This window comes from Penaeus vannamei, chromosome 26, assembly GCF_042767895.1.
Source record: "Penaeus vannamei isolate JL-2024 chromosome 26, ASM4276789v1, whole genome shotgun sequence".
Taxonomy (NCBI): domain Eukaryota; kingdom Metazoa; phylum Arthropoda; class Malacostraca; order Decapoda; family Penaeidae; genus Penaeus; species Penaeus vannamei.
Genome location: NC_091574.1, coordinates 23,975,728 through 23,988,227, shown reverse-complemented (window position 1 = coordinate 23,988,227; position 12,500 = coordinate 23,975,728). Strand labels below are relative to the sequence as shown.

Here is a 12,500-nt window from a genome sequence, read left to right as displayed (position 1 = left end):
ATCACCATCACCACCACTCACCAGCGTCACCATCATCATCACTGTCATCACCACTACCACCACCATCATCATCATCATCATCACAATCACCATCATCATCACCATCACCACCACTCACCAGCGTCGCCATCATCATCACTGCCATCACCACTACCACCATCATCATCATCACAATCACCATCATCATCACCATCACCACCACTCACCAGCGTCACCACCATCATCACTGCCATCACCACTACCACCACCACCATCATCATCATCATCACAATCACCATCATCATCACCATCACCACCACTCACCAGCGTCACCATCATCATCACTGCCATCACAATCACCATCATCATCACCACCACTCACCAGCGTCACCATCATCATCACTGCCATCACAATCACCATCATCATCACCATCACCACCACTCACCAGCGTCACCATCATCATCACTACCATCACAATCACCATCATCATCACCATCACCACCACTCACCAGCGTCACCATCATCATCACTGCCATCACAATCACCATCATCATCACCATCACCACCACTCACCAGCGTCACCATCATCATCACTGCCATCACAATCACCATCATCATCACCATCACCATCACCACCACTCACCAGCGTCACCATCATCATCACTGCCATCACCACTACCACCACCATCATCATCATCATCATCACCATCACCAGCGTCGCCATGGCCAAATCGGTCTGCCGCCCCAACACCTGCTCATGCTATTTCTACACCACGGCAAACAAGCAAGGAGACAAAGGACAGGGGGGTATGGGGTTGGGGGGGGTACCTTTCTCGTTCTCTCTATCTATCTCTTTCTCTTTCTCACTCTCTTTCTCTTTCTCTTACTCTTTCTTTTTCTTTCTTTTTCTTTCTCACTCTCTTTCTCTTTCTCTTACTTTCTCTTTTTCTTTCTTTCTTTCTCTCTCTCTTTCTATCAATTTCTCTCTCTCTCTCTTTCTCTTTCAATTTCTTTCTCTATCTCTCACTCTCTCACTCTTTCTCTCGTTATTATCTTTGTTATTATTATCATTGATGTTATTGCTACTATTTTTATTATAACTGTTATTATCATCCTATTGTTAATATCATCATAATCATTATTATGTCATCAACATCATTATCACAAATGCTCCTTCCACTCTCATCATCTTCAATTGTTACTATTCATTATCATTTACTGTTACTATTACTGCTATTATCATTAGTATTCCTATTATTCAGCGGTTGTTGTGTTCATGAAAAAAAAAACTTTTATATTGTTATCATCATCATCATTTTCGTTATTTCACTCCTGTCATCTTCTCATCCCGAATCTTCTGTCATCGTTTTTCACTTCATTTTTTCATTTTTATTCTTGTTGGTTTTCTCTTCTCTCTTTCGCTTCCGCTCTACATTTCTCAATGTCTAACTGTCTTATATTTCTATTTATCCCTTTCTCTTTCCATCAGTCCGTTTCTCTCTCTCTTTCTCTCTCTCTCTCTCTCTCTTTATATATATGTGTGTGTGTGTGTGTGTGTGTATGTGTGTGTGTGTGTGTGTGTGTATGTGTGTGTGTGTGTGTGTGTGTGTGTGTGTGTGTGTGTGTGTGTGTGTGTGTGTGTGTGTGTGTGTGTGTGTGTGTGTGTGTGTGTGTGTGTGTGTGTGTGTGTGTGTATGCATGTATACATATATATCATATACATATGTATATGAATGTATATACAAATATATATAACAAAACGCACAGCGAAAGCACAGCAACAACCCTGTCGCCTTACCCCCCTCCCCCCTTCCTCCCCTTCCCCCTCCCCCTCCCCCTGCATCCTTAGGCCCTGAATTATGCAAGAGTTCGAAGACCCAACCACAAGGAGGGCGGGCGAGGAAGGAGGGTGAGGGAGAGAGCGAGGAAGAAGGGGAATGGGCGAAGGGGAGAGGAGAGAGAGAGAGAGCGATGGGGAGCGCGAGGGAGGACGAGCGAAAGAGGGCAGAAGGGAAGAGGGAAGCAAGGGAAGAAGGGAGATAGGGAGAGCGAGGAAGAAGAAGGGGTAAGGAGGAGGGAGGGAAGGAAAGGAGAGGTGAGGGAGGAGGGAGGTGGGGTTAACGAAGGAGAAGGGGGAAGTGAGGGAAGGAAGAGGGGAAGGGGTAGTAAGGGAGGAAGGAAGGTGAGGAGAACGACTGAGAAGGGGAGAGGGAGGGAAGGAAAATAGGATAAGGGAGGGAAGAAAGGAGACAAAGTAGTTAAAGAGAATGAGAGGCAATAAGGGAGGCGAAAAAAGGGAAAAAGGGAGAGTAGATGAAGAAGAAGAGGGGGATAGGGGGAGAGAGGAAAAAGAAAGGGAGGAGGTAGAGAGAGAGGAAGTAATTGGGGGAAGAGAGAGAGATAGAAAGGAAAAAGGAGGGGAATAAAATATGGGAAAGGAGGAGGGAAAGGAGAATGGAGAGGGAAGGAGGAGAAGGAGGAGGAGGGAATGAGGAATGGGGAGGAGGGAAGGAGGAGAATGAGGAGGAGGGAAGGAGGAGAATGAGGAGGAGGGAAGGAGGAGGAGGAGGAGTGAGAGGGGGGTGGGAAGGGGGAGAAGGAGGACGAGGAGGAGTGAGAGGGGGGTGGGAAGGGGGAGGAGCGTCGAACAATGCAGCTGAAAGACGTCTGATATGAATATTGTTTGTGATCAATCGAAGGAGCCTGAACTGAGAGGCTGGGAGCAGGGGGGGGGGAGAGGCTGGGAGCAGGGGGGCGGGAGAGGGGGAGGAGGGGGCGCGAAGGACAAATGAGGGGAAACAGGGGGACAAGAAGGGGAAGGTTCTGAGCAGAAGCGGTAGAGAAGGAAAGAAAAAAAGGAGAAAAGAAAAAGAGAAGAGAGTTATGGTAAAGAAGAAAAGAGGGAACGGATTGAAAGACGAATGGGGGGGAGAGGGGTTGCTGAGGAAAAGAGGTAAGGAAAATAAAGGGCAGAGTGAGAAGAAGGGAGAAGGAGCTGGGGAAGGGATGGTAGACAGGGACAGAGAAGGAATAAAGCGAGAACAAGGGATAAGGAGAAGAAAACATATCGTCCCTTTCTCGCTGCTTTTCCTTCTTCCTTCCTACTCCTCTTCCCCTTATCTTCTTCGTCTTCTTCTTCGGATGTCATGATAAGGTGGATGGCGAAGACAGAAAGGGACAAGCAAGTAGAAGCAAAATAACAAGACGACCAAATTCTTCTATTTCTCCTTCTTCTTCGGATGTCATAATAAGGTGGAAGGCGAGGGCAGAAAGGGACGAGCAAGTAGAAGCAAAATAACAAGAGTCCCAAATTCTTCTATTTCTCCTTCTTCTTCTTCTTCTTCGGATGTCATAATAAGGTGGAAGGCGAGGACAGGATGGGACGAGCAAGTAGAAGCAAAATAACAAGAGGGCCAAAAGAAGAGAACATAAGGAGGAGAGGAAGTGCTGCTGCCCACTCAGACCTCAAAATCAGAGGAAAATAAGACGTGATGGAGCTTGGAGTGAGAGTGAGAAGGAGAGGGAGTGAGTGGGACGGGATGGGAGGTTAGGGAGGGGTGTGGAGGGGGAGGAGGAGGATAGGGAGGAAGAAGGAAAGGGAGTGAGCGTGACGGGGAGGGGGGCTAGGGAGGGGAATGGAGGGGGAAGAGGAGGAGGGATGGGAAAAAGGAGAGGGAGTGAGTGGGACGGGGTGCGGGCTAGGGAGGGGAATGGAGGGGTGGGAAGAAGGAGAGGGAGTGAGTGGGACGGGGTGGGGGCTAGGGAGGGGTGTGGAGGGGGAGGAGGAGGAGGGGTGGGAAGAAGGAGAGGTAGTGAGTGGGACGGGGTGGGGGCTAGGGAAGGGTTGGGGGGGGGGGTGGAAGAGGAGGAGGAGAGGGAGTGAGTGGGACGGGGTGGGGGCTAGGGAGGGGTGTGGAGGGGGAGGAGGAGGAGGAGGGGTGGGAAGAAGGAGAGGGAGTGAGTGTGACGGAGTGGGGTCTAGGGAGAGGTGTGAAGGAGGAGAGGGAGGGGGGGGTCACGTGGGCTGAATCCCTCCCCCCCTCCCTCCTGAGATTCAACCTTATCTTTTCTTCGAATGGCGCCGAAGAGGAACACAAAAGACCCGAGGACGAAAACCGGCGACACTTTTCCCACATGAGAAGGAAAGCCATTCAGGCCACGGCGGATAAACACTTATAAACACGAAATCCTCTTCATTAAGACTCCGATCTCCTTCGCGCAGCTAATCATCGTATTCATCTCTCTTTCTCTCTCTCTCTCTCTTTCTCTCTCCCCCTTTCTCTCTTTCATTCTTCGTCTATCTTCTTATGGCCGTATTAGCTCCCTCGAGAAAAAGGCTCTCACTTTCAAATATATACAAATATAGACATATGTGTGTGTATATATATATATATATATATATATATATATATATATATATATATATATATATATATATATATATATATATATGACGCTCAAAATGCAATTTAGAGGCGCCGCCCCGAAGAGGTGACGCATGTAGCTACGCCCGCTATATTTAAAGGGAATGCGAGAAGGGTATACAAGTACTCAAACCATGTCCATTCTCATTTATTTCATTTATTCATTTATTCTCACTTATTCTGCAATAGCTTTCCATAGCACCCTGGATCACCTCTGTAACCCTTGCTGTTGTTTTGGAGTATATTTAAGGGGTCTATAAGGCGTCTATAAGGGGTAAGAACATTTTCATACCGTACCCAATCGAGTAATTTACTCTGTGATAGGTTTCCACTGCACCCTAAATAAACCTGAAACCATGTACTGTTGCTTCAATATGTAGGTGGTATTTTAGTTTTTTTTTGCGTCCTGACCCCTTATGGGAACCCCTTATCAGGACGCCACATACCCTAAGCCACGCAGGACCTCGAGAGCTTTCTAACCCAAGAACTCCCCCCAACTGCTTATGGTTGCTGAGAAAAAGTGAACTTAAGTAGGTCTCCGGTTATGGTTTATGGGTTTACGGTTGGAAAGTTGTTAATACATAGCCCTGAGGCCGTCCACCTTGTTTTCGGTTCAGTTGGATGGGGATTGATTGTGTTTTATTTATTTTTTTGGGGTGGGGGCCCTGGCCAGGGTCCGATTATATACATACATACATACATATATATATATATATATATATATATATATATATATATATATATATATATACATACATATATACAAAGACCCCCTTCTCGTTTGAAAAAAAAAATCAATCCGTAATGCCAAAAAAAAAAAAAAAAAAAAAAAAAATACAGATAAAATGTAAACAAGGAAGGCGTGAATGTGTACTCACCTTCGTAACAGCTTCCGTCCCCAGGATTTCGACGCCGAGCTTCTTCCTCACATGCTCACGGAGGTCCTGGTCGTCTGTGGGGAAGGAGAGGAAGAGTGAGTGCTTGGGGGGGAAGGAGGGAAGGGGGGGAAGGAGGGAGGGAGGGAGGGAGGAAGGGGGAGGGAAGGAGGAGGAAGGGGGGAGGGAAGAGGAAGTGGAGGAGGGAGGGTGGGAAGGAGGAGGAAAGGGGAAGGAAGGAGGAGGAAGGGGGGAAGGGGGAGGGAAGAGGAATTGGGAGAGGGAAGGACGGAAGGAAGGAGGGAGGAGAGGGAGTGCGGGGGGGGGGGGAGGAAGGAGGGAGGAAGAAGGGAGGAAGGAAAGGGAGTGCGGGGGGGGAGGGAAGGAAGGAGGGAGGGAGAGAGGGAAGGAGAAGGAAGAGGAAGGGGGTAAAAAGGAGAGAGGGAATGAGAGAGGCAGGGATAGAGAATGAGAGTGAGAGAGAGACAGGTAGTTGTGTGTGTGTGTGTGTGTGTGTACGTTCACGTATATATATGTATGTATTTGTACGTGTATAAGTATGTGTATGTTTCTATATGTTTGTATGCTATATATATATATACATATATATATATATATATATATATATATATATATATATATATATATATATATATATATATATATATATATATATATATATATATACATATATATATATATATATATATATATATATGTATATATATATGTATGTGTGTGTGTGTGTGTGGGTGTGTGTGTGTGTGTATGTGTGTGTGTGTTTATGCATATTTCTATATCTACATACATAAAATTCTCGGAATCGGAAACATGTCTGTTTGCAATTTGCGGACGAATGAAATAAGGAAACTCAGAATATGATGATTTGACAGGGAATCAGCCTTTGAAACCCCCCCCCCCCCTCCCAACTGCCACCCGCCATGAGCCCCAATTTTTTTTAAGTCATCCCTCAAATGCAAATAACACTTACCCGCTTTCTTTGCCACGTCGGATGCCGTAATCCCCTTGCCGTTTTCTTTGATCTGGAAGGTCAACTGCCCGCCATCCTTACTGTAAAAATAAAAAAAAAGAGAGGGAAAAAGTTAATATCAATATGAAAGAGGGAAGGACACACAGAGGGAAATGAATCAATGAATATATACATAATCTAATGGACGAATATTTTAACACAGTATTATGTAAAAGAGAAAGAAAGAAACACAGGAAAAGAGGAATGTGGATACAGATGTATATCGAAGGTTATGACGTAACGCCAGAAGAATGAATCTTTATAGCTCTAAACAAAATGTGTCAATGAATAAACAGGCGAACACCAACAAACAACAAACTTCAAAAGAAATAGAATATTGAAAGTTATTGGAAACGCGATTTCAAAAGCTTATATTTTACAGCCTGCAATCGGGAATCTGTCATCACACTCGGGGAATCACAAGAACGCCCCCGAACTATAGGGAAATGAGCCTTACGCACACCCGTCCTTACGGAGGAAATTTCCGTAACGCCCCCGAACTATAGGGAAATAAGCCTTACGCACACCCGTCCTTACGGAGGAAATTTCCGTAGCACCCCCGGAGGTTGTGGGAAAGCGCTGTCTTTAGTCCTTGAAGAAACGGAAATGAAATAGGCAGGAAGGAAAAACTTGCTTGACGCGAGCACAAGGCAGCTTGAGTTAATTTCACGCAGCCCCGTGGTCTGTTTCCCGACTTAAATGCATAATGGCGGCATATTTTCTAATTTTTCCCTTGGTTTTGTATTTTTTATTTATTGTTTTTTTCCTATTTTATTATTATTATCATTATTATTGTTATCATTATTATTGTACTCCTGACTATGTTCTTTGTCTCAATTTCCCCCCCCCCCTTGTTTTGTATATTTTATTCATTTTATTTATTTTTTCTATTTTATTATTACTATTATTATTATCATTATTATTGTAATCCTGACTATTTTCTTTGTCCGATTTCGTTTCGTTAATGAGTCGGCAGAGTCAGTCCACGCCCCATTTTGCCGCGAGACCGAATTCCCGCCGCACTCACGCCCGCTCGTATCGAGTTCTGAAACGCTCACTGCGGCGCTCGAAAGGCCGCTGGAGAGAGCTCAAACGCCCAAAATCGAAATTCCTAAAACAAAAATTCCAAACAAATCTGGTTGATAGAGGAGCAATTGCCACATATTTCACTCTACACTTGCACGGGATTAGCCAAGCGCACACACACGCCCACTCACGCTCACGCCTAGAAACACGCACACGCAAATATCATTAACTTCAGCCAAGGCATAAGTGTATGTATATCTATTTATATATATTTATGCATGTATGTATGTATGTATGGATGGATGGATGTATTCACACATATACATTTATATATATATATATATATATATATATATATATATATATATATATATATATATATATATATATATATATATATATATATATATATATATGTATATATATATATATACATATATATATACAAATATATATATATATATATATACATATGCGTGTGTGTGTGTGTGTGTGTGTGTGTGTGTGTGTGTGTATGTGTGTGTGTGTGTGTGTGTGTGTGTGTGTGTGTGTGTGTGTGTGTACACACACGCACGTATATATGATATCTCTCTCTCTCTCTCTCTCTCTCTCTCTCTCTCTCTCTATATATATATATATATATATATATATATATATATAGATAGATAGATAGATAGATAGATAGATAGATAGATAGATAGATAGATAGATAGATAGATAGATAGATTTATTTATCTTTAACTATATTCATATATAATCATATCTTTATTCATATCTATATTCATACATTCATCTGTCTTTGATCGCAGGGGATAAACGACAAACAGACAGACAGAGACAGAAAGAGACAAAGACAGAAAGAGAGAAAAAGAAAGCGAGTCAGTCAGGGAGGCAGGTGGGTGGCAGGGAGGAGGGAGTGAGGGCGAAGGATGGAGGATGGAGGGAGGGAGGATGGAGGGAGGGGGTGGGGGTGGGGTGGGGGGTGCCAGCAGCGGGAGAGCAATAGAACCCACAGCAATGCCGTGTTTTGCGCTCCCCGACTTGGTGTGTTGCGAGAGGGTTGCGGGCCGTATGTTCGGGGGTAATAATGACACGAGACAACCGGTTCTTGTGCCGATATACCTCAGGCTCGTCGCTAATTATTCGCGGAGGTCGTCGGGCTTCTCATAATTAGCGATAATATTAACGTTTGTAGGGTGTCTTCGATATCGGTCGGAACGCTCATCAACAACCCATACTCGTGCGGCGGTGGAGGAGGTGGGGGAGGGGAAGGGGGGAGGGGGAGGTGGGGTGAAGGAGGTGGGGAGGGAGGGGGAGGTGGGGAGGGTGAAGGAGGTGGGAGGGGGAGGTGGGGAGGGTGAAGGAGGAGGAGGGAGGGAGAGGGGAGGGGTGTTGGGGGCGAAGAGAGGGAGGTGGGGTGAAGGAGGTGGGAGGGAGGGAGGAAGAGGGAGAGGAGGGGTATTGGGGGCGAAGAGGGGTGGGGGTGGGGTGAAGGAGGAGGGAGGCAGGGAGGGAGGGAGGGGGAGAGGAGGTGTATTGGGGCGAAGAGGGGGAGGTGGGGTGAAGAAGGGGGGATGGAGGGGAGGTGGGATGAAGGGGTGGGTGGGGGTAAGGGGCTGGAGAACGAGGGGTAGGGAGGAAGGTGGAGGGGAAGCTGGGGGGTGGAGGACGAGGGGCGAGGAGGAAGGTGGACGTGGAGGTGGAGGGAGCGAGGAAGGTGAGGAGGCCGCGGAGGTGGAGGACGAGAGGGGGACGGGGGAATGTGGAAGGTAAAATCGAGTGGAGAATGAGGGAGGGGAGACAAGTGGAGGACATGGACTTAAGGGAGGGGGCGAGGGACATGGGGGAGGGGGAGGGGGAGGGGGCGAGGGACGGTGAACATGGGGGAGGGGGAGGCGAGGGACATGGGGGAGGGGGAGGGGGAGGGGAAATCAGCTGAAAGGCGAGGGAGATGAGGATGGAAGAGATGGAGAGGCTAGAGGTGGAGGCGAAGAGGGTTAAGAGAGGATGATGATGGCGGAGGAGGCAAAGATGACAGCGAGGATAAAATTCTAGAAAGGGAAATCAGAGGAAGAAAATTGGAAAATCAGACGAAGAGGAGAATTGCGAGTCGGAACGGATAACGAAGGAAATGTCATGTTATTCTTCCTCTCCTTCCTTCTTCCTTCTTCCTCCCTCTCACCTCCTGCAACTGATGCTTAGTTATTTTTCTTTCTTTTTTTCTTTTTTTCTTTTCTTTCCTTTTCTTTTCTTTTATTTCTTTATTTATTTATCTTTATTTTTCTTTTCTTTTCCCTTTCTTTTTTCTTTTCTTTTTTATTTTTTTTCTTTTCCTTCTTTTCTTTTTCTTATCTACTTTAAAGTACGCGACGTTTAAATAGATACTCTGGCCTCTCTACAGCGTTCGGCCTATATCGAGACTATATCCCTGGGACATGATATTCGGATCTCCTGTATTGACAAAATAGTATTAGCCGGTTTGTTCAAATTGTGCCAGGTTCGACCCAAGGAACTTTCATAAATACAGATGCAGAAAGAAAGGCATATCTGTGTATATATCTGATAGATTTACATTTAACCATCTATTTCCCGGGGTGATATGCATGTCTAGACTGATAAATATGCATTTATTTCTTTAATTATGCATGTCAAGTATGCGAATATTCTTTGGGTCGGGCCTCGCACAAATCTAACAAACCGGGATAAAGATAAATCCAGGTGTTCTCCATCATTTGCAATAATTCGGTCAAAAATACCTGGATCACTGTCTATATTTCTTGAAGCAACCACATCATAGGCCTGATTTGCAAAAGGAAAATCAGATTGTTCCGAAAACACCAAACCATAGGCCTGATTTGCAAAAAGGAAAATCAAAATCAAATTGTTTCGAAAATATCATACCATAGGCCTGATTTGCAAAAGGAAAATCAAATTGCCCCGAAAACACCATACCATAGGCCTAATTTGCAAGAAAGAAAATTTCTTTGTCCCGAAAACACCATACCATAGGCCTGATTTGCAAAAAGGAAAATTTCATTGTCTTGAAAACATCATGGTCTTTAATCCAAGCCTTAATTTGTTGTTCTGCAGTAAAGATAACAGGGAGGTCACGTCTGTTATACTCCTCCCTTGCATCCAACGTATTATATTTCAACGACTCTTTAATATGTTTGTGAGCAAGTTTAGGCTTTCGCTCTCTCGAGATCTGTAAATCAGGCTGCAAATTGAAAAAGAAAAATCATTTGATCTTCATTATCTGTCTATCAGCAGCAAGAAATATAGCCTATTTTTTCACACGCACACAACTTTTTTTATAAATCTTTTTTAAGTTGCAGCAACTCGTCCACTACTGTTATTTACGGGAAAAAAACACCTATGTCATTAAAGTTGAAAATAAAACCTTTGGTGAATTGAGAAGCACTGGTTTTCACATTTCAGACGCCTTCCTATTTGCTAAGAAGTAAGTTTCGGTTCAAAGCAACAGGGAGGGAGATGCCAAAGTAAATGGGGAAGGGAGTGCAACGACAAACAAGTTAAGTAACTGCCTTAATCCTTGCTATAGAAACCAACAGTCTGTAGTTCATATTACACGAACATTTGCTATGGAGTATTCTTTATTTAACAAATCTGCTATGGAGTATTCATTTAACAAATCTGCTATGGAGTATTCTTTATTTAACAAATCTGCTAAGGAGTATTCTTTATTCCTTATTTAATTTATTTAGAAGGAAGAGAGGGAAGGGAGGAGGGAGAGAGGGAGTGGTAAGAAAGGTAACTTTGAGCTCTATGCAGGTACAGTGGATGCCTTGTTGCTAACGACGGGGGAAAAAAACAAATAAATTATTGTCTTTATAGTCTATCAGGGGAAAAAATAGATAATGCTGGACGTAGTTTGACCATCGGTTTGTACAACATAAAATAATGTCGCGTCTTTCATAAAAAAAAAAAAAAAATTCTTTCTGTTACTATGGCGTTTCCATTTTTGTTGTATTTTATTCTTCTTCTTTTTTTCTGGGAAATGTGTATATATTATAGTCACGATTATTATCATTATCTTCTTTATTGTTATCATCTTTATCGTCATTGCCATCATCATCATCGAAATTATTATTACCTGCGCCAAGAAGGTTATGTTTTTGGTAGCGTTGATTAGTTTATTATCATCTTTATTACTATTACTAATTATCATTATCATTATCATTATCATCATTATCATTATTATCATCGTTATCATCATTATCATTATCATTATCATTATCATTATTGTTATCATTATCATTGCCATTATTATCATTATTATTATTATTACTATGATCACTACTATCATTTATAATTATTTTCATCATTATCAATATCATTATTATCATTATTATTGTCACTATTGATGTAATTGCCGTGCTTTTTGTTATCATTATGATCACCGTTATCATCATCATCATTGTAATCATTATCATCATTATCTTTTATCATCATTATCACTACTATGATTACTATTCTATAAATAAAACGAGTAAAAAAAGCGTAAATAGGAGGAAGAAAAAGGAGAAGAGGATGAAAAGGAAGAGAAAGAAGAAGAGGATAAGAATATAGAAGAGGAAGAAGAAGAAGAATGATAAGAATAGAGAGAGAGATAGAGAGAAAGAAGGAACGAAGAGAAACGGAGAAAAAAGAGAGGAAGAAGGAGAAAGGGAAATAACGAGAGGATGTACAAGAAGAGAAGATAATTAAAAGAAAATAAAAGATGAATAAAAGAAAATAGAAGATAGATAAAAGAAAAGGAGAAAGAAAATGAGGAGAAAGAGAGAAGAAAAGCAGGAAGAGTAAAGGGAAATGGAAAAGAAAGAAAGCGATAGGAGAGGATGAGAAACGATATAAGGAAGAAGGAGTAAGAGATAGAGGAGAGAAACGAAACGTATAAACGAGGGGGAAGACGAGAAAGAAAAGGAAGAGAAGGAAGAAGAAGAAGAAGAAAAGAAGGAAGAGAAAGAGAGAGAAACGAAAAAAAACAGACGGACGTAAAAGCCGAGATTGCTGAGGAGTAGGAAGAGGAGGAATAGGAGGAGGAGGAGAAGGAGGAAAATGAGGAGGAGGAAGAAGAAGAAGAGGAGGAAGGGAGAGAGGAGAAGGAGGAAGAAGAAGAGGAGGAGGAGGGGAGAGAAGAAGAG

The 12,500-nt window shown here is 43.2% G+C and overlaps 1 protein-coding gene across 10 annotated transcripts in view; it reads right to left on the bottom strand.

Moving 5' to 3' along the window:
• IA-2 (tyrosine phosphatase IA-2) overlaps positions 1–12,500 on the bottom strand; it is a 267,355-nt gene that overhangs the window by 103,689 nt on the left and 151,166 nt on the right. For all 10 annotated transcript variants that reach the window (XM_070140203.1, XM_070140206.1, XM_070140212.1 and 7 more), the window contains exons 18-19: positions 6,271–6,350; positions 5,283–5,356 (exon numbers count right to left, since the gene is read on the bottom strand). In XM_070140203.1, coding sequence (XP_069996304.1) covers positions 5,283–5,356; positions 6,271–6,350 — 154 coding nt within the window. The remainder of the gene's footprint in view (positions 1–5,282; positions 5,357–6,270; positions 6,351–12,500) is intronic.